Source organism: Ciconia boyciana, chromosome 3 (genome assembly GCF_034638445.1).
Source record: "Ciconia boyciana chromosome 3, ASM3463844v1, whole genome shotgun sequence".
Classification (NCBI taxonomy): domain Eukaryota; kingdom Metazoa; phylum Chordata; class Aves; order Ciconiiformes; family Ciconiidae; genus Ciconia; species Ciconia boyciana.
The window spans coordinates 16,724,395-16,750,974 of record NC_132936.1 but is presented as its reverse complement, the minus strand read 5'-3'; the positions used below and the strand labels follow the sequence as shown (position 1 = coordinate 16,750,974).

Genomic DNA, 26,580 nt, shown 5'->3' with positions numbered 1-26,580 from the left:
TGGGTCTTAAGGGCATGAAGTACAAGGTGTGGATAGGCGCTTTTCTCTAATTGTATCCCCATCATACAAAGACCCAAGAGAGAAAAAAAGACAATTAGTAGATCCAAAAACTATAAAAGGACAAGAAAGTAAGTCTTAGATTGATAAAATTTCTCTGAAAGGCTATGACCATAGAGGTAAGTGTGGAGCGTGCTACACATGAGAAACCTCCCACATCCTTCAAAGTGACACATGACAGACTGTAAGGATAGATATCTGATTATTACAACCCCTTGTACAGAACTAGTGAGAGCACTCTGTCACCAGACTGACAGAAAATACTAACCTATTTCAGATAAATGAATTTTCTGTCTGTGAGTGAACTGAACACAACTTTTCAGTCAATTCAATCACATGTAGGTTTAGAAGCAGCTAACCTGGAAGCCTCAATCTAACCAAAGCATGTTCATCCTTAATTTAAAATCCAGAACTGTTCCAAACTAGTATCAAGAGAGAAACAAAGGGGGTGAACTAAGGTATTAAAAAACAGCCTCCACTTGTATTTCCTTAGTACAAGTTCCCTCTACAGATTTGCTTCATCAAATATCCAGTGCACTAAATGAAAACATATAAACTAGTAGAATTTGGTGCCTTAATCTATGATTACGTTATTTCAGGGTTAACTAATAAGGAAAAACTAGCTTTTTCTACAGTTTTTCTAAAACATTTTTTCTAAATCTAAGGAAAAAACACTTCAAGAATGAGCATTTTTGAGGCATATTAAACACAAAGATGGTGATGAAGAGTAATTAAAACAGGCAAGTAGAAGACCTAAAAAAAGGAGAAATGAAATAATTAAAATAGCATGTATGAAAGGAAAGTACCACCAGGAATGGCTGGTTTAGTAGAAAAGCCATCCAATTTGAAGAGGACAAAATTAATAAATATTTCTAGCAATAAAGAGATCCACATATCCAAAGCGGGTATCATATTAGAAACCAGACCCATTATAACGATATTCTTGGAGAAACTGAGTCATTGAGTAGGCAAGAAATACTTGCCCTTGACACATTTCCAGTTTATAACTCCAACAACCCCGAACTAGGAGAGCGCTAGGATATCAAATGATTTTCCAAAACCACCTGAAAATAAGCCAGAGACGCTCCAGGGTTTATTTTTTTTCTTGAAGAGCTTAATATCTACTCTACACCAAAAGTACATTGCTTCTAGCCTCAACAGGGAGTTTTCTGCCAAGACTGCAGGAAAGTAAAAAAATCCAGAACACAGAATATTACACTCAATTAATTACACACTTAATTGCTCTCTTCTTTTAACAGCCTAATGAATAGAGCAAGTTTCAGTTTCAGTATGTAGCCCAAAGTTTCAAGTCCAATAAAGGAGACAGGACGGATTTGAAATGTCTGTGCTAAGATCAGACATGTTCATGTAACCAGTAGTAAACACTCAGAATAAATAATGTCTATGCCCCCTGCTTTCCACCCAGAGCATCCAGGAGCTAACATGTAGGGGGTTTTCTGTACAACCTGAAAAGAGAACATTATATGTCATGGAAGCTGACAGCCTCAATTAAACTTAAGAGAATCTGGCTCATCTTAGATCACAGACCAGTGGACCACCATGTGTCGGTGGAGCTTCTTCCTCTCTTCACTTCTTTGGCCAGGACCTGGTTGCACTATTGACTCAACTTACGTTTCTGAGTCAGTAGTCTGAAAAGTATCCCAAGGCACACACAACTTTCATTTCAACCTTCCCGAGGCACACATCAAAGTGATATACCAGGAAGCCAGCTGGCAAGAAGTAGGTTCCAAATGTTTGCATAAACTGCAAGTTAACTATTAAACTATTGGCAAACAGCCCAATTCCAGTCAGAGGCACTTGCGCTCATTAAAGCCCAACAAAATAAAACAAAAACAAAGTCTCTAAGCTAAGCCACTCAAGATGTTACCTATGTAAAATAAACATTTCATTTTAACGGTCAGATTCAATTTGGTTTTTACTCGCTCCCTGCACTGTGGACCTGCATAAGGCATCTTCTTGCTATTTAAAACCAAATCTGCCTGTCCTTTCTAGTAAACCAAAAATCACCTTCTTTTCCCTCTCCTAACAGCTTTGCACAGAAAAGAAATAACTGTGGTGATTTTTTTTTTTTTTTTAAAGAAAAGCATAGTTCTCTCAGACATTCCTAGTCTCAAATGTCATACCCATCTTGTTGAAAATTCTGCAGGAAAAGCTGAAGCATGCCATTTCATTCACGGACAATATTATGATACCCACTGTCAACTCTTTTATAATCCTGAAGTTCAAGAGACAGTCATTTTTTGGTTTTGCGATGGAAATTTAGCTTTGGCATTAACAATGGAGAGAATGGGCACATGTACACAGATAATTCAGTCAGACATGAGCTCAGTCAGACCGTACTCCAAGCTGGCCGGACATGAGCCAGCTCTAGTTCACAACTCATGTAGCTGTGTTAGCACAGCACTGTGCCCACACTAATAAAACCTGCTGAGAAGCAGGGTATATTAGGCTGGACACAGTCCTACACTGTCTGGCCAACTTCAATCAACGACAGAGGATGCTGGGGCTGTCTGCACCCATCTGCATACATATGCAGTCCTGCTCTGCAAGACTTTGACTTCTGTGCATCTCTTCTTCTGAAGACTGAAGAGATCTTTTTTTCTTATTTTGTAACCGAGAAGCGCTAGAGCACAGCACCATACATTTGAGATTTTAAATATCCTCCTTGACCATAACCACGGTAATTCCTTGTAGCTGTTCCAATGAAGACTTAAAAAAGAATAATTACTAGCACTACAGGGCAATGAGAGGCTAGGGCAATCGCATGGATTCTACTTACACAAAAGTACTTCCAAGAGCTCTGAAACACAACTGTCCTTTATAGTAGTAGCATTTCCCCCAGGCATTTATTCTGTTGTGGAATTCAAGAATTATAATTCAGTTCTTGTCAACATCTCAAAAACAGAGGACACATTTTAAGTAGTATTCATGTCTACCTCAAAGTAAACAAACAAATAGAAACTTAAGCTATTGATTGGAAAAAATTGTGAATCCTAATTCTTAGAAAAAGCCAGAAAACTAGACTATGAAAAGAGACCAGGTAATACAGCAAATCACAAGTTCTTTAAAGTTTTGCTCCAAAGATACATGCAACTAAACTCATCCTTGCCTGTGCAAGGAAATTACTCAGTGTTCTAAGGATGGTAAAAACCCATGCCTTAATAATCTACTGACACAGAAACCAAAGGACAGGTGTGCATCTCTGAGCTCAAATAACTAGCCCAAAAGATCAAGGAATAAAACTGTTACATGAACACGTTAATAACTTTGAGTTTTCCTTAATAACAAATGCCCTGGAGCAGCTTAAGGCTGACATGACTTCTCCATTTTATATTTTCTTCATTTAAAAATGAGATTAAAAAAAAAAAAAAACAAAACAGCCAAACAAAACAGATTTAGTGAGCTATATACTTGATTTTTAGGAAATGCAGTAAGAAACCCTTCTAAGAAACACAGTATTGTCTGTGCCAGCCCTTTCAGTCTTGCCCATGAAAAGGCAGACAGGGTAAAAAAGCCGGTTATTAGAGTGTGAGACTTCTGTCTCTATTTCAGAGTAACTTCTTCTCACTACCTTTAACTTTTCTATTGTCTAAAATAAGCATTCCATGTTTTGAAATGAACTATAGATTGTTGACTAAAAAAAAAAAAAATCATGCTATCTTCAGCAGCCTTCAAACTCAAAGCCTTTGACAGGAACTGGAGAAGTTTAGCTTATTCAAAAAGCAAATATAGTCTGGGCAGTAGCCTTTGAATAAAATTTTAAATTTTCTTATACACAACAGTATTTCAAAAATAGAACTCATATTTGGATTTATGCTTTAACATTCGTCATCTGGGTACATTTGTATACTCATACGTCACTGTGAATGTAAAACCCATAAAAAGGTATGATCCAAACAAGTTCAGGCAGCCTCAGGTACCAATAATCAGAGAAAGGTGACAAAGAAAGATGGTTTAAGGAAAGATTTGTGTTAATTTCCACTGGAATAGCCTGCATGCTGCAAAAATACTAGATAGTATTAGTCAATATTTAGGTTTGCAGTTAATGTCTGTTACAATAGATCTCAGATCATAATTACAGTGCTTATATTTCTTAGCTAAAAATTACTTATCTGGCTTCAGAAACATAAATTCAGTATTCACAGAGGTTTCTACAAGAGTGAGATTTTTGAGAAAGTAAAAAAAAGTATTTTTCATTTTGATTTACAATATGTGCAAGAATACTCAATACTGGCTAGAACAAGTTCTAACAAACATTCATTGCTGGTGACAATCAAGACAATGAAATAATTTTTTGACTAAGTGGCAATGTTGGATATGCACCTCCAATGTACTATAGCTGTAAAGTTCATATATCATGCACACCTGGATTAAAAAAAAAATCTCAGTGCACAATTTTCAGAGAGAAGCTGAACCTTACCCTTAGTGACAGAAGGAATGCTTTTTCCATCTGAATTACTTAAATTGAGTAACTAGTCCATTCAAGTTTTAAAAACTCAGACTTTGAAAATACAGGAGTTTGTCTTCCCCGGTCCATTAATTAAAAAGACGACAGATTAAAAAAAAAAAAATGCTTGGAGAGCTACTCTCTAAACCTTACAAAGGACAAGGTAACAGAAATGAAGTGTTCAGCTTCTAACTACAGCTAATATTTTGTCTTAAATACAAAAATTTGTTGTCCCCCCACCCTTTGTTATCCAAAGCATGAAACAGCTCCAGTTAACAAAATATAAGTTGGTTAGAGCTGAATTAGAGAAATAGGTAATTTACATCCGAAGAACCACCAACATAAATGACACACAAAGAACTAATGTATAAAATTTTACCTTTCTTTAAATGCAAAAATCTAATAACACAAGTAAATATAACGACACTACAGAATCGTTTAGAGGGGTATACTGTTATGTTTAGACATGCACGTACAACAGTTATAGTGTCTAGTCCACAAAGAAAACTGAACTGATGAATCTCCATCTTAAATGTAATCAAGATCATACAGGGGTAGATGAACCCAGAAATAAACTAAGGAAAATTAAATTAAAATTTATTATCTGAATGAAGACTTATTGGCTGATCTAAAATGTTAAAAATATATTTCAAAATTAACAAATTTTATAGTTTGTCCAGAATGTGAATAAAATTACTTAAGAAGAAATGTACACATTTTTAGAGTCTGGTCAGCTATTCTGCATGTAACATTAACCTATATATCCTACTATTTTATCTCCTACCAGGCCAGAAAATCCCTAATGAATACACTGTAGAATCAAAAACAAATCAAGAGTGAAATGCAGGTGTATTTTTCTGTACCATTCCCTAACACCAGAAGGCTTGCTGTTAAGCCTCCCTAAAACCAACCTGCAGAGATGTAACATACAGTTAACCTACAGTTAAGCCTTTCAAGTGAAGAGCTTCTCAAGAGAAAAGCTGCAATTCAAGTAGGGCATTGAGCAGAAGCTGCTGCCAAGAGCCATACTTGAAGCCACAGAATAACATTTATTTGTCAGAACAGAGATGAATATTTACTGCCATAACTATGTCACTATATACCACATATTAAAGACAGTAATGAAATATTTCACAACAAAGCAAAATTATTATCTTGAAAGTAAGCTATATAGTCACTATTTTGGAGTTCTTCTCTGATCAACTATCAAAAACTACTTTTTCCAACAAAGCTCCACTTGAATTTCCTATTGCCACTAGCCAGTTTTGGAACTGGTAGCAAAAGGCAAATTACAGGTTGCTTTTTTAGTAATTCAATATTACATTAATAAATTATGGTTAGCTTAAATTTACTTCATCATGAAAAGTCAGAGAATGTGGACATGAACTTGCAGAAGTAGTTTTCCAACATGAATACCTGAATGGCACCAAACTACTGAGTTTTAAAAGAGCAATATCAGCAACAATTTGTATTACTTACTGGTATATAATAGATATTCATTTTTGGGGCTTCATTGGCAGTCATTAGCATTCCTAAAAAGAGATTTCCACATTTAAAAATATTGGTCACAAGAGTGTAACACCACTTTTTAAAAAAAATATATATATTCTTGAGGCATTTAATTCACATGAAGTAGATTTGCACATAGGGCTTAAAATATCTTTCCAGGAAAAGAAATGGAAAAAAATGGAAAATTTGCTGGCACAAAAAAAAAAAAAAGAAAAAAGAATTAGAATGACAACCTGAGTATTTGTCGGGAGAGAAACCTTCATGAGTTAGAGGAGGAGGGGTGAAAGCACATTACCCATAGCTCATACAGTACATATTCTTGGCCTGCAATGGAACAGCTAATTGGGACCCATAATAAATTGTTGCATTAAATGCTATGGAAAGAAAGGTATGATAGCAGCACTATTAATGAAGCTTCACTTCCTACATATTCATCCCCTTTTGTCCTCTGTCTTAACAACTGTTCAGCACCGCTTCAAGCAACGCTTAAGTCCTGACAACTCCAGACCGACAGTTTTCATAACAAATTTAAATAGTTCATCCCATAATGCTATTTAGAACAAATCCAGTTAGTATTGCACTTAAAACCTACCTTGGGCATAAAATCGTAATATTAATACAAGAGGGTTTGGGGTTTTTGTTTTGCTTTGTTTTTAAACACACACCCACAGTCTAAACAAAGACATCAATCATAACATGGTTTACACCTCTATTCCTATTTCATCTTGGGAAATCAGCACAACAGCAGCTTGTCAACACAAAATGAGAGACAGGATATCGTGGCTTCAAATGCAGTAATATTAGTGGTATTAGCCAACTGGGGCAAATGTAAAATTTGAAATACCTATGAATATACCTAAGAAACACTGTGAATAAGGGTTGCAAATACTCTGAATATAAAAAACTACTGTAGAAGTATTAAAATCCATGGAAAATCTCCAACTGCCAAAAGACTTCCTTTATTCAAAATGAGAAATACTCTCAATTTCCTTCTACATAAGACAGTAATAAGGACAGTTGGCATATACTTTAAGTTTATCTCAATTTTGTCTTTCCAATGTAGCTGATCACCAGGTAATACAAGCAATGGAATATGAAGAAGAAAAGAGCAATCAAGTTAGATAACATTCTGATCTAAGAGTACTGTAACATATGCCACTGAGACTATGAATAATTGGGTCAATTACTACACACCCAGAGGGTAGAAATATAATTTACACCCAACTAGAGGAACGCAATTAACATGGGTGGAGTAATCCTTCCTACCTAATCCTTTCATTAAAAATACACAATGCAGCTGGACTTAAAATGTCAGAAAAAAGGGGGCTTGCTTTCCTGGCAAAGCAAGGAATTTGTGAAAGCTTAGTCAGCAAACTGAGGCTAAAAACCATACCTGGAAAGGTTTGCACGCAAATCAAGGAAAAAGCAAGAATTAATAGTATATACACATATATATACACACACACACACAATGTACTATATGTATATACTATAGTATATAGATTACATGCTCCCTTAACATATCAGCATGCTCACTACTATTTCAGGAGACAAAGCATTTCTCCATTGATTGAATATGAATCACTAGAGATAAAAGGATAGAAATGAATTCTGCAGGTGCTTCAAAGATGACAGTAAAGGGAAAACCTCCTCTTTGAGAATCTTCCACTAATAATTAAAGGAGGGAAAAACAGACTTTGGAACAGTACATGGGCGTATACTACAGGGGAAATAAAAGAATTTTTTAAAAAAAGGAACAAGTCTGTGAAAGGAGAAATCTACTCCACGCATTTTCATTGTTTCAGCTTGTTAGTTTTAACCAATTTTTATGGGAAGAGAGACCACACCCTAACGAACTACACAGCAGCCTAGTCTGATCACTTTACAAGGGAAATAAATGAGAACTCTTTTTTCATAGAAAAGGTTTTAATAAGACCATCTTTGGAAAGTGGTCTACAATACAATATCAACAATCTAAAGGAATGAAAACACGAGTATGAAGCGGTAGTAAATGGGAGAAGCAGTTTCAGAAAAAAGAATTTTTCACTTTAAAAAAATATTTTACAATAATTGAAACAAATGAGGCACAAATTTCTATACACTGAAGATGCTGTTAAGTTTCATTTATATTGTACAACTTAACTGAAGCTGAGCCAAAGCTACTCAGCAAGTGGTAAACCTTTTTCCCCCAGCCCCATTTCTGTGCATGTGTGATCAGAGAAAAGAGATTCATAACTAGTTTAAGAGATCCACTAAAGTTTGTCACCATGTAGTTTGGTCAAAGATACACAAGGGTTTGCTTCCCATGAAAGGTAGTAGTACCAAAGCTGGTTGGTAAAATAATTTAATTTAAAAAACCCCCAACTACAACAAAACTCCCACAAAACTACTGAAAAAGAATAATTCACATTATACTGATCCACAGTTTACCATAAATATTTCAGAATGTTTTTTTTTTTTTTTTTTACAATTGTGACAATGCAGTGTTAAAATTATTTCATTACTCCACATGCAGCAGATATTTTGATGTAAAACAGCACTGCAACTAATACAAAGTATCAGCTACCTTTTGTGGTTTTAAAACAAAACTTGATTATTACAACTATTGTAATAAAATTATAAATATAAAATGGAAAAGTAAAATGTCTAAACATACTAGACAACAATTTTCCCCAAATAAAAGCATTCTAAATGTAGATTCAATGACTTCTGGTTCATAACATTTCTGAAATTTTTCTCTTCAATTTGGAAGAAAACATGTAAGTGTATGAAACAAATTCTGAATTTTGACCCCCATCAGTGAAATAAAATATGAAAGTGTTTCCTTCCATGCAATGACGAACTGCAAAGCTGTTTCAAGCAAATATAAGAGCGTAAGGGAAAGAGTAGGATATGGGCTTTCTGAGCAGCAGTGTCACACGAACCGTTAAGAGCACAAGCTAGGCAAGTATCTCTTGGGTGTCCCATGCCATGCTGGGTTCACAAACATCCAGGGGTGCTCTGAGAATGCTGGGGCACCAGTGACAGCACTGAGCCATAGCCATACTGGTACTTAAAATATATTTTATTTCCAGCTCTCAACAACTGCAAGTTCCTATCACTGGAATTATTTCCTTATTTTCAGATGTTCAAACATAATTATTCTTGAAATTCTGAATGAGCATGAGGTGGTGCTAGGCATCTTACATTCTCCAGCGACAGTATTTATGACAAACATGCAATGCACCACCTCTTACCTTAAGTCTCTTAATTTTCACTGCAACATGTTCTAGTTTTACCTGTCTTCCATATGATTATAAAATAGAACCTAGTTTTCATCTCACAACAGTTGTCACCAAAAGACATCAACCTGCTCCCCTAACAGACATGGTCGAAGAAAGAACAATAAGCAAAGCAGAACTGACTTAAGGAGGAGACGTGGGACACAGGACTGGAATGCACAATCTTGATCCCAGACACATGAAAAAGTAATGTCCAATAAGCAACATTAGGGAGATATGTGCATTCAATTCTTCGTGCTACAACATTCTTCCTGCAGAGTCTCATGAAAATGATTTCTGCAAAAGCACTTGAGGCATGTCTACATACCACAGAGGCTATAGAGCGTCCATAGTTGAGTAGTGTCCATCCGTGTAGATATTCAAACGTGACTGGTTATGACCTGAGCTACCTGATCAGACTTTAAAGTTGGATCTAACTTCAAGTTTGGCCCTGCCTTGAGCAAGAAACATACAATGCCCAGAGATCCCTTACAACCTAAATTACGCTAAGATTCAACATTGTCAAATAACTTTTGTTTCACTCCCTGTCATAAGCCCTTCCTTATCAATGCTGGATGGATGTTAATTCACTCCTGAGTTCTTTTGGATAAAATCAATAAGCTCAAAGGTGAAACCAGGATGAAATGCTAAAGATAGTTCACTCCAACAACATCTCTCTGTAGCCACTATGGATGAGAGAAGACTAGGTTTGTCTACTTCCACGTTGTACAGTCCACGCTTTTACCACACAGATATTCTCAAACATCCCAAAAGGAACTCACACATACAACCAGGGCACACGAGATGTACCCTCAGCACCATGCCATAAAGCCCCTGTTTTGGCAGGCTTCAATTCTTTGCTTACATTATTTCTGGCACTTTGATCTAGGAAAATCAAATATACGGAACACAAATAAAAATTCTATTGATGCCTTTTTGAGGGCTCAGAAAAAACCTAGCCCAATTCCTAAGTAGTGAAACACCAGTCTGTTTCAGAGGGGACTAAACCTGAGCAGCATGGAAGTGAGCTAATATTTTCATCAGCAAGGTCATGCAGCAGCAAAATTGTAATGGTCTGCACAAGGTCAAAAATGCCCACTGTTTCAGTAGGGATCAGTATTTAAGTGCTCATCTTACCAAAAAAAAAAAAAAAAAAAAAAGGACACATTCTTAACTGAAGTTGGTAGAAAAGACAAGATAAGTTTTAACTCATTAGAAATCTCAAACTCACTTATCTACAGTCATGAATTTGAGCTGCTAGGATGAATCAAAGTCCAAGTCGCTCTGTCTTCACTGCGACCTCTCTCTAAAATGAAGATAATAGCAGAGTTTGCAACATAGGCATTCTCTGGATCAAGTGCCATCCTGTGCCATCCTAGTGGCCCTAATTTTTATTTCACCTTTTTCAGTACTGCTTTCTAAAAAGGACATCGGTGTCACATACTGAGTTGCTTAGTTCTTAACTAGATCAAGCAGGAAAAATTAAGGCCAGTTGCAATCTGAGGTACAACCAAAGCACATGTGCACATACAAGCACCATTTTGTGAAGTATTTTTACTCCTAAGGTAGGATCTGGAAACTTTGGTTAAAAGTGACTCTCAGTTTTGACCTCTAAACGTAACGTTATGAGACACAGCAAACCTGAAAACAGTCACGAAAAGCGTGCAAATCTGTGCACTTGGGAATCTACACTTAAAATCAAAGCATTCAATCTCAGATAGGGCACAGTAAGTGCTATATCTAAAATGAGGAAAGATCGAATAGTTGTAAACACTTGTAAAAATTTGTAAACTTGCTGTAAAGAGATTTTTCTTAGCTCTAGAAAGCAAGCTCTAATTCATCTGGGACTTAGCCAAGACAAAAGGCCAAAATTCCTATTCTTATGAAATTAAAGACTTCAGATATTTGAAAGGGCAAAAGAGGTCAATCACTCAATAGACAGCACAGCAGCTCCTAACTGCAAAGAGGCTCCGATTTAATACAGATGCAGAGGAAACAATGACACTAACTGACAAGTAACCATTTTTTCCTAGCTCTGTCATAAGGAAGAAAGTGGACCTAATTCATATCACCTAAACAGAAAAAAAAAGACCACAGCTTGGGTTAAAACAAGCTTTCACTTTTGAACTTACTAAGACATTAATATATCTAACATACCTGAATTTGGATACAGGCAGACATCATTGATTTCAAATTCTGGCTCCATTGAAGTAAATATCTTCCCCTGAAATTGTAGGAATAAAATATATTATAAAGAACTCCAAACAATATAATTAAATTTAGTAAATCTAAACATTAAGAATAGCCATTACAGAAGCTAAGAAATACAATGGAATAAAGATGGAACAGATTTTGCAGAACAATAAAATGTTATTAAAGTATTTGAACATAACACAAGGAACTCAATATTGTATTTTGTCTCCGATCTGATCTCTTATAAGGAATTGTAGCCTACTGGTTATTGAAGACACAGCAATGTACAGTGGCACTTGTGATTTCTCAGCTCACACTTCTGTGTTGAAAGTGTGTCAGATCTGCTTTATTTTATGCAAAAGGGGGCTGAGGTCCATAAGTTCCTGGCACATTACCACTGTAACCCTCCTTTTGTTCAAGTCTGAATGTGGTAGTTTTAAAGAATTTTATTTTGGTAAGCATCATTAGCTGAAATGATGGATTGGGAGTGGAATTTGATTCCAGAGCTTGGTTCCTCCACCTTGCTCATGTCTACATAAAATGAAATATAGCTCAGCACTTTATCTGTAATTTATAAACTCAGTATTAAAGAGGTCTAAACATAAAAGTAGTAAAAGCATCCAGTGATATCTAGCTTAGATCAGAATTGAAGTTATACAGGTTATTTAAGAAAAAGGTAAAAGGAGGAAACAACATTCTCAAAAAAAAAAAAAAAAGAATTGGAACAGAGTCTGAAAAACCCAGACAAAATACAGGTGCTCTTATAAGCCAACACACAAGACAGCCAGTAAAGGAAGAGCCTCTAAGAACTGGGCCACAGAATCTGAAGCATGAGAGTACATGCCTACACGGTTCTAAATGAAGGACAGGAACAGAGCAAATTTTGATCCTATTCCTCTTTTTTCTTTCCCTGCAGCAATCCCACCTACCTTTCTGGGCCCTTCCTTTCCCTCCCAGTTACATGCTGTTACCCCACCCACCTCTGGTCTCTCCCGGATGATTAATAAGAGTCCTCCCCCACCCCGGCCCTAGCAGACAAAAGCCTCATGCTCCCCACCCCAAGGCACGTCTCAGCATGGGGCTATTCTGGTATCAAAGCCATATGCTCTCCACCCCGAAGTCTGCCTCTGCAGCTGGTTCCCAGCCAGAGATAGTCAGGAACCAACATCTGGGAGAGGTGGAGCCAGCGGGAACATACTCTAGGACAGAGTCCAAAGCTACCTTTGCCTTCCAGCACTAAGAAACCCTCCCTTTTCACACTGCAGAGGCCACCTGACAAACCTTACAGTGTTTCATTCTCAATAAGGGAAATATATATACCTAGGAAAAATGGAGAAAGGCCACTGCAGATGTTTTAAATAATAAGCAATAATTTATTTGCTCTTTTAAACAATAAAAAGTAACTGCAGAGGAGCTTACAAAAAACTGCTTGCGATCACAGAAAAAAATAAAAGAGGCTGCTGAAAGTTCATGAAGAAGCACAATAGAGAAATGACTGCCTGAAATAGTCAGAAAAAAGTGCCTCTAAACTACTATAACTGCTCTTGATATGTTTCATTATAAAGCTAGAAAAGCATAGATGGAGCATGTTTTTAAGAAGGAATACAATGAATAAAGATAGCCCCTCAAACTGAACCAAGCTATGGTAGTATTACTATGAATCTATGGGGTAATATATTTTGTGCAAGCTGCACTGATGGAAAGATAAGAAAAACAACAGCATAATATAATGAAAGAAAGTCTTACGAAACTTAAGAGATTCAAAACTAACTTCTAACTTCACTTAGAGGTGCAAAAGGCAGCGATAGAGATGCTGCCTATTGCAACATCATCTATTAACACAGCATAGTACACATTGTTATTTGGATCTAGGCATAGTATCTGCTTCAATATCCAAATAGGTTTCTGTGAAAATAAGCAGTACCTGATTTTAATAGGTCATAAACTAACTGATCTACCTTTGAAGTTAGCCCTTCTTTGAGTAGGGAACTGGAATGACCATGTTTTGTCTGATGAAAAACCTAACTGCATGTGTTCAAGCACACTGTGAGAAATACACAAACCAGGGCAACGGCTAAGATACTACTTTTTATGTTTAAATCCTTCTACTGAAAGAAGCATTTTAGGCAGACATGTACAAACAGCTAGAAAAATACCTAAGACGATATCTTTAAACCTGACAGGATGTTGAATACCTTCCCAGGTGTTGGTTTATTTAATCAGACAGGACAAAACACTATATAAATTAGGACACACTAAAAGCCCAACTTCCTGCACTGAATTTCAGCTTTATTATTCAAGCTGCATGAAAAAAAAAAAAGAAAGTAAAAATTAAAAAATCTGAATGCAGCAACATAAAAACACTTACTGTATCTTTGTTCCACATTTTTATGATTCGAGAATCCGCAGAGATAATTAAATCCAACTGACGCTGAAACTGAATTGACTTAATAGGCAGGCCATAGTGGTGATCTTTGACTATTAATGGATTACTAGACCGGAGATCATATAATAAAACCTTGAAGAATAAGAGACAGATTAAACTTACAATATTGTAAGATCAAGAGGAAGTCATGCACACCGGATCTTCACTAAAGATTTAACTAAACTTGAGATTTTTTACTAAATACATGGACAGGATTTACGTAAAATAAATTATTTTAAATTCTGAAAACAGCTTATTAAGTGAGCCCAGTTTACTCTGACAATTATATTTATTTATACATATCTGACAATTATATTTATTTATTTTTTTTTAACCTCAGAATGCTTCAGTCTAGAAAAATTAAGAGAAAATTTAAGAGTTCACCATCTTTCTAAAGTCTTTTAAATTTCTATTGAGAAAATAAGCCATTTTCAAGGCTCTTAGTATTTCTTAATTACTAATATTTCACTTTCAGATTCTTGTGCTGTTCTTACAAGAGTTAAATTTTCAGACTCCCTTCCACATTCAGTAAGTATCACTTTCACTAAGTGAAACACCACAGAATGTAATTTTTTATTTTAATGAAAGTGGAGAGTACAGGCCCTGTCTCCCAGAAACCTGCATTTTTATCTCCAAAGTTTCCTATGGAACTTGAGAAGGACCTTAAATCTTTCACGCGCAAAGTGTGACTACTAATAATTTTGGGGAAAAAATATTATCAGTTTGTTTAATGAAAAATATAATCTCCAATAAAACTTGCCTGACGTGTACTAACATTATCACAAATACAACTCCTATATACATATCTGCTCTTGAACAAGCTACCGTTTTCTAAACCCACCAAAATCCTGATGAAGGCAGAAAAAAATCCCCATGCTCCACTTTACAAATATGATGGTAACAATGAATAAATGAATCTAAATGATCCCTTACAGAAAGATAAGGCAGTAAAAACAATAGTTGAAAGACAATCACTTCTGCTTCATTAGCCACCATCGAGATAAGGGACAGCATATATATTGCACTGAGATAGTACTGATAGTCTCAAAAAGCAGCAACTTCCCCGCATACTTGACTCTTAAGTCATAAGAAAACTGCAGAATTAGAAGTTATATAGTACGTAGGTTGTGATGATTTTAAGTGGTCTTGACAGTATTCTGAAGAGCCAGACTATTTGACAAAATTAATCTGCAGTTTAAGAATGACTATTGCTATCTATGCATGTAATTTATGCTCTTATAAATACATTTATTAATATATATTTACATTACAATAAGTGCACTCAATGTATGATAGACCTGGACTGGCAATTGCAAGAACAGGATCTCCTAAGAACTGATGTAGATGAAGTTAAGTCTACCTGCCCAGTAGATGTTCCAACAGCCATATTCAAAGCTCCATCAAATTTCAGTGCTGAAATGGATGGTAAACCATCTATCCTGCAAAGCACAATGCTTATAGTCAGACATTCTTTCAATAAAGGCTGCAAATAATTTTTTCAGTGCTAAAAAATAGCTAAGATAATTAATGTAAATTAATTTACAGATACCACTCAGAAATACTACTTCAAAAAGCTGTATGTTTACATTCACAACTTGCGGTTGTATAGAAAATTAGCCACTACTACTCAAGATCAATAACTAAGAGACTCCTCTATGACTGAGAAAACCCTTTATTCACACTAGCAATGAGAAGACCACAGGCAGGTTATTTTAATGCAAAGTTGGATTTGTTTCTAAAACCAAAACTTCTGAAAAAACAGAAGAACACACTTCGAAAAGGTAGTTTTTACTCACTCTGTGTCTGCTGTCACACTGCTTAAAGCACAGTCCAACAGCCCAACTCGATTTCTAGTTCTAGGATCCCAGCATTCCACTTTACCCTAAACAGTTTAGAAAATACATTTCAAGCTTATGCAACACGTCTGGTATTCTGAAAATGTTTAAATAAAATTATTAATTATTTCATCTATGAATAATTAATAAAATTTCCTAGGTTGACGTGAGTTGTTCTAATAATGAGATACAAGCTCCACACATTTCATTCATACTTTTAAAAAATGTAATCTGAATGAAAATCATTAACACTACATTTCCAAAGATTAATAGGGTATACATGCTAGCTGATTTCTACAGATGGCTATACTGTAAAGCAAGATAACATTATTTTCTCTCCCATCTGCAAAATCTCAAGTGTTTCAGCAACCAAGGTAGCTCAGAAATTATATCTACACTATGCTCTAAAAAGTCATCTTGTTTAATAGATCTATATTTAACATAGCAAATGAAATCAAATGAATTAGTTAGGTTCCTGTCATTTCTTCTTATCCTCATGCAAACTAATATAAAAATAAACAAACACTACTGCCCTTTTTATAAAAGGAATGCAAACATTTACCTCAGCTGTCCCCATAGCAAACAAGAAGTGTACAGGATTTATGTCACAGACATTACTTTCTCTAAAACAGAAAAAGGAACAAGTTTAATGACCTCAGAATAATTTAACACATGAACAACTAAAAACATTTCTGTAATCATGTACACTATTGCTCAGCCTGGAAAAGCAAAAGCTGGAGGGAGGGACGGACGGCCACCTAATAGCAGCTTCCCATTCTTAAGAGGAGCTTATCAAGAATTTGGAGCCATCGGAGACAGCGCTGATTACTTGAAACAGGTAAGGTTCAAGTAACAGACGTAAGGATAATATTTTTATGCTGTGCAGATAATTAAGCACTGGAACGGGTTGCCCATAGAGGCCGTGGAATTTCCATCCTTAGAGTTTTCAAGACCCCCTGGGAAAATTAATCCAAATTCAGTGTGACCATGCCTTGAGCAGGAGGCTGGGCCCTGAGGTTCTTTCCAACCTGAATGATTCTGTTTCTCTGCCCATACCCACCACGCCTTTCCTTATCACTCTGCTCTACTATATTCTTAAACAACTCAATTATGTCAAAAAGTGTTCCTGATTACTTACATTCTGAAGCTTATATCTCCAACATATTCTGATGAATGGCCTGTCTTCCTTTCCCTCCCCCAAGCATCCTGTTTCTCAACAGGGCACCCAGGAGCCCTGTATTTCTCCAACAATTCTTCCAAAGTACAAATATTTCACTTTACACCACTCATCCTGGCAGCTTCCAACTTCTTCCATTCGAAGCCCTCCACCTCTAATTCTATAACTCATCCAGTTCCCCTGCCCTCACAACCTTCTCACCACTTCAAGTCTCATCTCCCTAATTCAGATTTTACACAAGACCCTTAGCATTCCCACTCCAGGATTTTCCCAGGTTTTTTTTTGCTACTGCTCAGTTTCTGTAATTATACCTGCCCAAATATTCCTTCGTCCATTAAACTATCCTACCCACTGAGCACCAGCTGTTGCCCACCAACTAGCTGCTTTACCTAGTCAAGTCTGCTCTTCTCATCTGCCTCTCCCCACATAAAAGAAGCCCAGCTCCTGCTCTGGTAGGGTTTTCAAAAGAATCAGACACATGCTGGGGATGTAAAAATTCTCTTTGGGCTACTCCAAGAGCAGAAGGACAAAGACATGCCTGGGAAAGTACATACCCTGTGGGTAGATCTCTATATGATGGCTAAATTGAGCAATAATGGCAAAGTTTTAATGAAATGCTCTTAAGATCAAGTTATATAATGCCTACTACAAGTCTATATTAAGCAATTTTAAAATATCCACAAAGAAAACTCAATTAAAACATAAAAACTAGAACAAAGAATTACAGAACATAAAATAAAATGAGGCTCAGACTCAGCATATGTTCCTTTTCAACTCTACAATGCATTTGGGCAGTATTCAGATACAGTACTGATGGTGAGCATGCTAGTAGTTTGCTTCCACCTGGTGGAAAGAAGACAGATAGCCGTCATACGTTACAGATAACTTACGAAGCATCAGTTTGCAGGGAGTTGAGAAATCTTCCTTGTTCCAGGTTTAGCCTGTATACTTCAGAACTACAAAGGAAAAATCCAGAATTACTCCTTTCTCCTACAAATACTGAAAAATGCTGTTATAAGTTAGGAGGAGTTATAAAGTTTCTTGCTGACAGCTTAGTTTTACCACTCAGTTTTCAGACTTCATATTCTAAAATGTAAGACACATCTATCCTTCAGTGTTAAAAATACAGAGAAGAACGTGCATGTTCACCAAAGATACTTATTACACTGCAATATCCTACCAATTACTCTTTTTCCAGGGAAAAGATGCATTAATTCCTTTCTTAAGATCTTTTAATTCCCTATGATTTACGTTACGTCTTGAATTGCTACTTGTTTTGTTTGAAACCCTAAAGACCTCATTTTATTTTTACTATGTCTTCTCACAAACTCTAATTAATTATTTTATGTGATTTGACTCACACTTTAACAGCAACGAAACACCAAACAGGACAGAAAAAGTTATTTAATTTTCCTTACTTAGATGCTAATCACTTTTGAAAACAGTAGACTGAATTTCAATTTCTGTAACAAATTTGCAAATACATGATGTACCTGGTTTAAGAAGCAAAGAAAAAAAAGTCTTAAAACAGTACAGGAAACTGAATTAATCTTAGTCTTCCCACATTTTCCACTCTTCACAAACTGTATCCATTATTAATTTGGAAGGAATTGCCACTTATTCTAATTTTTAACTTTTCTGGTATATTAATATTAATTTTTTTCTTGGAAAACATTGCTAACAAGAGTGAAACAAAATAATCCACTTAATCAATACCTTGCTCCTACAAAATACAGGTCACACGATGGATAGTGGTAGGAGAAATCTCTACCAAATTTTGGTATTCTCGTCCTGTAGTAATGGCCGTGTTGTGAATGAAACTCTACAAATCTGTCACACTGCAAGAAGACAATCTGAAAATAAAATAGAAAGAACTGAAACATACAGAAGCAGACAACAATCTCCTCAACTTGTCTTACAGCATAAACTCCAGTGATTTTTTCAAGCTCACACAGGTTTATCACAACCCATTTAAACCATTTCTACTAAAATGATAGAATCGACTAGTGCTTCATCATTTTCACTAGCCACAGCAAAGCACTTTATTAATAAAGATTAAATGAATATTCACAAGAGTACATGCAATACCCTGAAAGCGACTCTGCAACCCGAAGCAGTATAGTCATCTTGGTGTTACACTGCACCAAAAGTAACACCTGTACTTCTTTCAGACACCAGAGTTAATAAGTTCTTCCAGGTACAATGCCATGCAGACACCAAAATGTTCATAGGCACTAAGCACGTGTACTACACACCCTGATGCACAGCAACACTCCAATAAATGACACCAACAACGTTTGTGCATTTTTTGTTGTTTGCCAACTGAAAAAGCACATTGTTCCTTTCTGAAACTTAGACAAACATCCCGGTCCTGGAAGAGCCCACAGGGAGGCATTACTAGAAGGCTAGATCTATACTAGTAAATAAAATAGTCCAGAACCTGCCCCTATAGTCCTGGTGGCAAGTTAACATGGCACAATTCATGTCCGTATGAAGGAATTCTTCCCACTCCAAACAGAGACAGTATCATCCACACCATCCGTTACACTCATGCTGTACCTCAAACCATGCCCAGGCACCATGTGATGGAGGAACAGTTGGCCTGGCCCAAACTCATGCCACGATGCATGCAAACAATTAAATTATATGGATAATCACAGGCTAACTCTCGACTCTGAGCCTCATCCCTATTTAGCTTGGATTAGGAAAGTGCTAGCTTAGTTTAGAATATGTATAGTCCATGCATCTTCTAAAAGTAGTAGATAATGAAGATTTTAAATTTCCTACTGCTGGACTACATTGTTAGCAATGCATAAGGATGACAAGCTCAGGAAAAGCGATGTACAAAAGTTATTTTGAATCTGTCATCTTTATTTATATATCTGTGTATTCTTCCCTTACGAGACATGGAGATAGTACTGACCTGGGCTAGTACTTCATGCCTGTTTATCACTTAGTCCCCCCCTTACTTATGCTTTTTCTGATATCAGAAACCCTAGTGTTTCAACTTTTATTCATGGACTCGCTCATCTTGGTCCAAGACCAAGTAGAGTATCATCTTTCAGAAGTGTAACTACGATTTCATATGAGATTACAGATGCAGCTGCACAGTTGATGTTATACAATGATGTTGTTCATATACATCCCAATCAATCCTTTGTGTGCCTAACGACTTTATGCTTTTAACTGGTGGTTTACAAGCAAAGCTCTCTACTTATCTGTTTGAAACAATGCCCAGATCAAATCTTTTATCTGTCATCACTGTAAAGGAAGAAATGACTGCATCTTCATGCAGTACAGAAGCTAAATAAACTATGAGAAGAACACAAAATTAAACCGTAATTAATTTAAAAATCAGTATCACATTCTCTTAGTTCACTACCAGTAAGCCATCAAAAACCTGTTACCAGGAAGAGAGAAGATCCAGTTTGCTTTCAATGAGAAAAGTGAATTTTCTTCTCACCCAGTCTAACTCCAAAAAGATTTTAGAAAGTTTTTGATAGCTGCCAAAAGCAACCAAATATTCTACTAATGATTGCCTTACCTCTAATAACTTTCTATTTTAAGATAAATTTTTACAATATTGGACTTGAAGATATTTGTGTCCTCTTTCATTAGCAGTGGATACAACTCACTGTAAATCATGTTTGTCTTTCCTTCATACTAACTGAATTTCAGTCACTACAACCTCAGGGTAGCAAAAGCATAGACACCAGTGTGTGGCAAAAATACTAAGTGGAAGTAAGTGTCTTTCTGCAAAAGGCTGTGGGAAGAAAGATATCACTCTCTTCTAAGTCTGAAACTTAGTCCAAGTCTAAAACTTAAGTCTAAAACTTAAGAGAACACAGAAGTGTAACTGGCCTTATGGATACCAGTATAAATGAAAGCCAACAGCATGCTCTCACTGTGAAAATGCAAATAATCCTCAAAAGGTGACCTTACAAGGACAGCAGGAGCAGACTGGAGAGAAGCTATTTTCCCTGTGCTACTAAAGCATGAGTCAGCGCATCTAGTGTTGGGCCACCCAATTCAAGAGGGATGTTGACAGCATCAAGAGGGCTACCAAGACAGACAAGGGGCAGGACACAAAACGTACAAAGAAAGGTTGGAAGAATCTTCGCTTGTTTAGTCAGGCAAAGAACACCCTGTAGGACAACGTAATAGCAGCCAGCAACTGAAGTGCAGTTACAAAAATGACAAGAGTCAAACTCTTTACAGTAGCAACAGTGAAAATTTCAGATTTTCCTGGGCAGGTCAGACAGAAAGGGAAAATTCTTTACAACGAGGTAGTGCAGCATTGCAACAATTTACTCAGTGAATTTGTGGAACCTCCAAGCTTGCAGTTTTTGACAGTCCTGTTCAAGCATTAAATGACATCTGAAGGTCACCTTCCAATCAATATTTTTATGATTCTAAGCATTTCAAGTGTAATTTCTCAAATATTGTTCCCTCTTTCTAATATGTTCAAAACATTATGATAGCTACCTGAAATTAGTTTTCTTTCTAATGTTTTGGTAAGTTTTAGGAAAATAAAATTTAAAATAAGGTTGTATTAAGTTGTGAAAGTAGGGCTTTAGTCTGAAATACAGTACCAATTTCAGCTGAAAACACACACAAGCCTTACTGTTCATAACCAGTCAGAAATGTATTTGCGAACACAATGTGTTCCTCAGTCTCCCAAGTAACTGTTTGGTCTGTACAACCAGAAACATTCTCCCACAGACAGACAAGTGTGAGGCTACTGTACTGTATCAGTCACCTTCTGCTACTTCAGAAGCTTCAGTAGCTAATTCATGCACATTCTTGGAAATCTCATAGAGGAAAAATTTTGAAAAGACTAAAGCTAGAAGGCTAGGTGATAATGTCGCTGATCAAATAGCAACATTTATTAAAACAAACCTGTACCAGAAATGCTAAGGTTTCTTCTCAGAAAAAAAAAAGTATTAAAATAAACATTTAACTAAAAAAAAAAAAAGAAAAAAGAAAAAAGGCTTGTCCTAATGAAATCAGCAAAATTATATGCTTAAATTTAATATTTAATTTGGAATGTAACACCCTGATGAATCAGCAAAGCAAAGTCTACAGAAAGAGGTAACATCTTGTATTACACCAACTGCTGCAGATGGAGAAAACAGATGAGCTTTCAAGCACATAAACACTTTTCTAGGTGTTAAACAGAATTAGAAGTGGTAACTGTATTGGGCCTGAAAAAGGGCTGATCGTCCTAAGAACTCAACTGTTTCCTCCAGGTACGGTACTTCATGGGGAAAAAAAAAAAAAAAAAAAGACGACATTAGTTCTCTCCACAACTTTTGCCTCATTCATATGCTTATAATCATCATGGCTACAATAATGCTGACAAATCAGGCTATTAACTTATCTGTAGCTATCCCACCTCTCAAAAATGGTCTATCTGTGTATCACTCGTCACAAGGGATTGTGACTAAATGTTATCCTAGAAATAACTAATTTCATTTTTCACATTATTTTGTTTGTAGGATAGATCATTATTTGAAGTTTTTCTCTACTACAGACAAAAGACTTTAGAAGTGGTAAGGCAAATTATAATACAAAGACACAAAGAAAACAAACAACATTTTGAAGGTACAAAAAATGTTTATCCTGTTCGCTTTTCTAAAAAAACTTTTCTGTTCCAAAAGTTGTGTTGACTGCCTTTACTATATATGAAAATGCATTAATATACATATTAAACAATTTCTTCATTTATACATTGAAAACATTAAACATACCTTTGAGTAATCATCTGATAAAATCTCAAACGTAACCACTAGAGGAGAGAGCAAGAGAATTTTAAGTCAACTAAGCAAGCAAACTTATTTGCAAATATTGGCATAAATCCTGAAAACATTTACACTCATGCTAACCTTTAGTCATGTAAGTATTCCCCACAGGTGTCAATGCATAATGCAGGCATTGTGATAAAATCTTTAATTATGTAACTTTATTTCCAAAATAGTAAGTAGTTTTCTAAAACTTTAGAAACGTATGAAGCATCTTGTAATCTTTTTATCATTCTTGTATACTTGACATGTTCTTCAACACAATGCTCAACCATGTATTTATTGGCTCGGGGAAGGTCTAATCAAATGGTTTTCAGTGAGTGTGTGGTCCATGGACCTTTGGTAATCCGTCAAAGGTGATAAAAAAATGACATGAGTTCGGATATGCTACGCACAAACCTGCACACGTGACTTTTCTAAGGGATCAGCACCTCCACAGAAAAAGTTTTAAGGCTCAAAAAAATGACAAATTTGAAAGCCACTATGTTGAACACTGCAACATATTGAACTTTGCCTAGTTTTAAATGAGCGGGGTTGGGAACATGAGGGAGTAGCTGCTTCAGCTAAATTGGTTCCATTTAAATGAGGTAGCTCATTTAAAGTTACCTGAAGTGACTCTATGCTACTTTTCAAATTAAACATACTTTTGCAGTCTAGTAAGATGCCAGTTCAAAAAAATTTACTTTAAGCTCTAATTGCCAGCAAACATTTACTATTACAATGACTCCTACTCTTTTAAAGCAGGTCTCACTCTTGCCATACCACCTTCTCCCCAGCCTCCCTGAACCCCTACCACCTCCCCTCTTACTATGTTGTAGCACTGTCCCTTCACCCTATGTGACTCCTTGTAGTCCTGAGGCACAGGGTAAAGAAACACTACCATGCTCTAACCCCTCCTCCTGACCTGTTTCAGTAGGTCTCAGTTTTTATTTTTCACATCACTTTCACACACATGACAGTTAGACCAGTTTCATTCTTCTGTAATGATTTAGGACTTCTGCCACGCTATGCTCATTCCCTCATTGCCTTGGTCATCCCTGTACCCCAGTTTTCAGCCATCGGTCTTCTAACATCCCAGTCTTCTAACAAAAAACGAACAAAACAAAAAAACCGGCACACCATTCCCCAAATCTATGCATCCTAAAACTCAGAGCCACAGCAGCTCTGACCTCCTCCCCTAGTCTAACTGCCAACAGATCCTCCCTTTCCCATTGTCTAGATGGCTCCTTGCTTTCCTCACCATAGTTGTTCTCCCTCCAAATTAGTAGCAAACAAGGTGTAATTAGGGCCTTGGCCATGTTACCATCTATCCTTAAGTACCTCGCTTCCAAGAAAACAGACCAACCAACCAACACCACTCTCAGGCAATTCTCTTTACCCTATAACTCACCCACTGAGCTTGGGCTCCAGTGGGAAAACAGTGAGAACTCATTTCAGTAACAATGGTGCAACCACGGTGCACCAACCACTCCCACCTTACTGCTTCACAGAAGAGGAAAGAAGGGAGAAATGACCGCTACCCAGCCATTGCACCCACATAGCATTCCCCAGCCAGAGTGCAGCCTTCAGCCACATTCACTCCCTGAGCCCTGCACTTACTGGCTCAAGGTAAATCTTAGATTCCTCACACCGCTCCAAGAGAGGAAAGAACTTTGAAGGATGAGGAAAAGGGAAAAATACAGAGATCAGAGATAAAGACTAGGTGACGTTTTACTCTAGATTCTTGCATTCCCCCAAAGTACCTTCTGTCCCCTCAGCGCAGGGGAGGGAATTTCTACTTCAGTCCAACCTGAATTATATATGAAAGCTATCTTGTACTAACAGCCGTAGCTTATACTAACCTTCAGAATCTAAGCACCTTTCAAATTTCTGGGATAACTGATAGGTATCGAAACAGCGGATCCTTGGTTTGTAAGTTCCTGAAAGAACAATTTGATCTTTAATTAAAAAAAATTAAACAAAAGGTAACATTAAAGCATTTTTGTTTTAAATATAATGTCTTACAGATACAGGCTTTACTACATTTCAACTGTAAGTATTCTGATCTTACCAAAGTCTCTGTGACGGGAAAAACAAGCCTCTTAGTAACACAACCTTATGGCCTGGTTTTGTCTTTGGTGCCTGAAAGCACCCTACTTGTATGTAGGTTCTTCTGATTACCAGATACATTATACAGAATGTAATACCTTCCAGACCAAGTCTCCTTATGCTATTAATGCCTACTAAAGTATTCATGTTTGGATCCTGCTTTGACAGTTACAAAATGTAGCATTATCCTCCATCCTTTAAAACAATACTCAAACAATGATATTCAGAAGTTATTTAAAGCAAATTTATGTACACACAATAAAAATAATTAAGAACTTAGTTTTTAACTGTATTATAAACAGTTTAGTTTTTAATTGTATTATAAACCCCCAGTGGCAGGGGGGTTGGACTAGATGATCTTCAAAAGTCCCTTCCAACCCAAACCATTCTATGACTCTATGATTCTGAGAACATCTGTTTTATAAAAAGAAGTGTTTCACAATACCACTACCAAGACAGCCACTCTATCATACCTTAAGAGTAGGCTTCAAAACTCTGTTCAGTGCTACATTTTAAAATGAACTCTTATCAATTCTACCTGAAATACTACGTCATTCTGCAATCAAGACTGTCTAGCACTTTTGGCCTCTGCTACAGAGCAACACTTTGTTAACTCACCAACTGCCATAATATACTGTCCATCTCTTGACACCTTAATCTTTGTGCTAACTGTGGGCATTTCAAAGTCTTGAATAAGTTCAATTCTTCTACGGATATCTATAAAGAAATAAAATAAAATAAAACTATTTTTTAAAGGTAGCATTGTTGTATCAGCCCAAAAAACTGTAACGGTTTCTTATGGAAGCATGTTGAGTTAATTGAATATAGGGAATATCTTTTAAAATATAAAGATATTTTAAGTATAATTAACACATTTTAAGCAGATTAATACAGTCTGTTCACCCTGAGAGGCAGGCTACCTCCATGAAAAATAAATGCCTATTCTGAGGGGGTAACTATGTAACAAATTATTATATAATGTAATAGCAAATACTTGTCACACATTTTACACAACCAAGATGTTACATAATATATTCCATCCTCCTGTTAACTCTATGTATTTTTGGTTGGTTGAGGTTTTTATGCAACCCTTCTTATGGTATGTAAATAGCCATATTTTATTTGGGGTAACAAGTTTAGGCTAAAATTATGATGTTCCTGCACTCTAAGGTGAGCATAATACACACAGAGGAGTTTATAGTTGGACTTTATCATAAGCTATACATGGAATTAATCCATCACATTTCTGTACAATCTACAACCCCAATATTTAATGACTGAAATTTAGAGCAATATTGGTAATATTGTATTTATATAAAGCTGTGTAGAAAGTTGAAGTATGGCCTTCTAACCATAACTATTTACAGCTTTAATTTTGTAGTTTTTAAAATATAAGCTATGCATAACTTCCTTGTATCAGTTAGTGAAACATCTCCCTCTGGACTTGCATATTGTATATGTGCAGCCGAGTATTACTGAGCACCTTGTGACAGGAAAACTCACCCACATCTTTCTTCTGTAAAGCTCTTTTCTTCCTGTCCGAAAGCCACTGTAAGAAAATACGTACATCAGTCTTGAGCTTGTTACACATAAAGGAACCAGAGAATTGCTTAAAGTTTATCCAGTTTGAAAGTATAAGAAACGTAGGCCATTAATTATTTTTCACTTGATTATTTTAAGATGTTGACTGGCAAGTTTAACCATTCCGCATCAAGAAAACTTAAAAAGCAGTGTTTTTTAAGGGTCTGTGGAATAACACACCCACAG

The 26,580-nt window shown here is 36.3% G+C and overlaps 1 protein-coding gene across 1 annotated transcript in view; it reads right to left on the bottom strand.

The window, feature by feature from the left end:
- The window catches only part of NOL10 (nucleolar protein 10), a 55,872-nt gene that overhangs the window by 28,826 nt on the left and 466 nt on the right, over window positions 1-26,580 (bottom strand). Inside the window, exons 2-13 of the mRNA XM_072858608.1 lie at window positions 26,317-26,362; window positions 25,432-25,530; window positions 24,567-24,644; window positions 22,675-22,712; window positions 18,641-18,777; window positions 17,815-17,880; window positions 16,310-16,370; window positions 15,709-15,794; window positions 15,273-15,351; window positions 13,856-14,005; window positions 11,452-11,518; window positions 6,005-6,057 (exon numbers count right to left, since the gene is read on the bottom strand). Coding sequence (XP_072714709.1) covers window positions 6,005-6,057; window positions 11,452-11,518; window positions 13,856-14,005; window positions 15,273-15,351; window positions 15,709-15,794; window positions 16,310-16,370; window positions 17,815-17,880; window positions 18,641-18,777; window positions 22,675-22,712; window positions 24,567-24,644; window positions 25,432-25,530; window positions 26,317-26,362 — 960 coding nt within the window. The remainder of the gene's footprint in view (window positions 1-6,004; window positions 6,058-11,451; window positions 11,519-13,855; window positions 14,006-15,272; window positions 15,352-15,708; window positions 15,795-16,309; window positions 16,371-17,814; window positions 17,881-18,640; window positions 18,778-22,674; window positions 22,713-24,566; window positions 24,645-25,431; window positions 25,531-26,316; window positions 26,363-26,580) is intronic.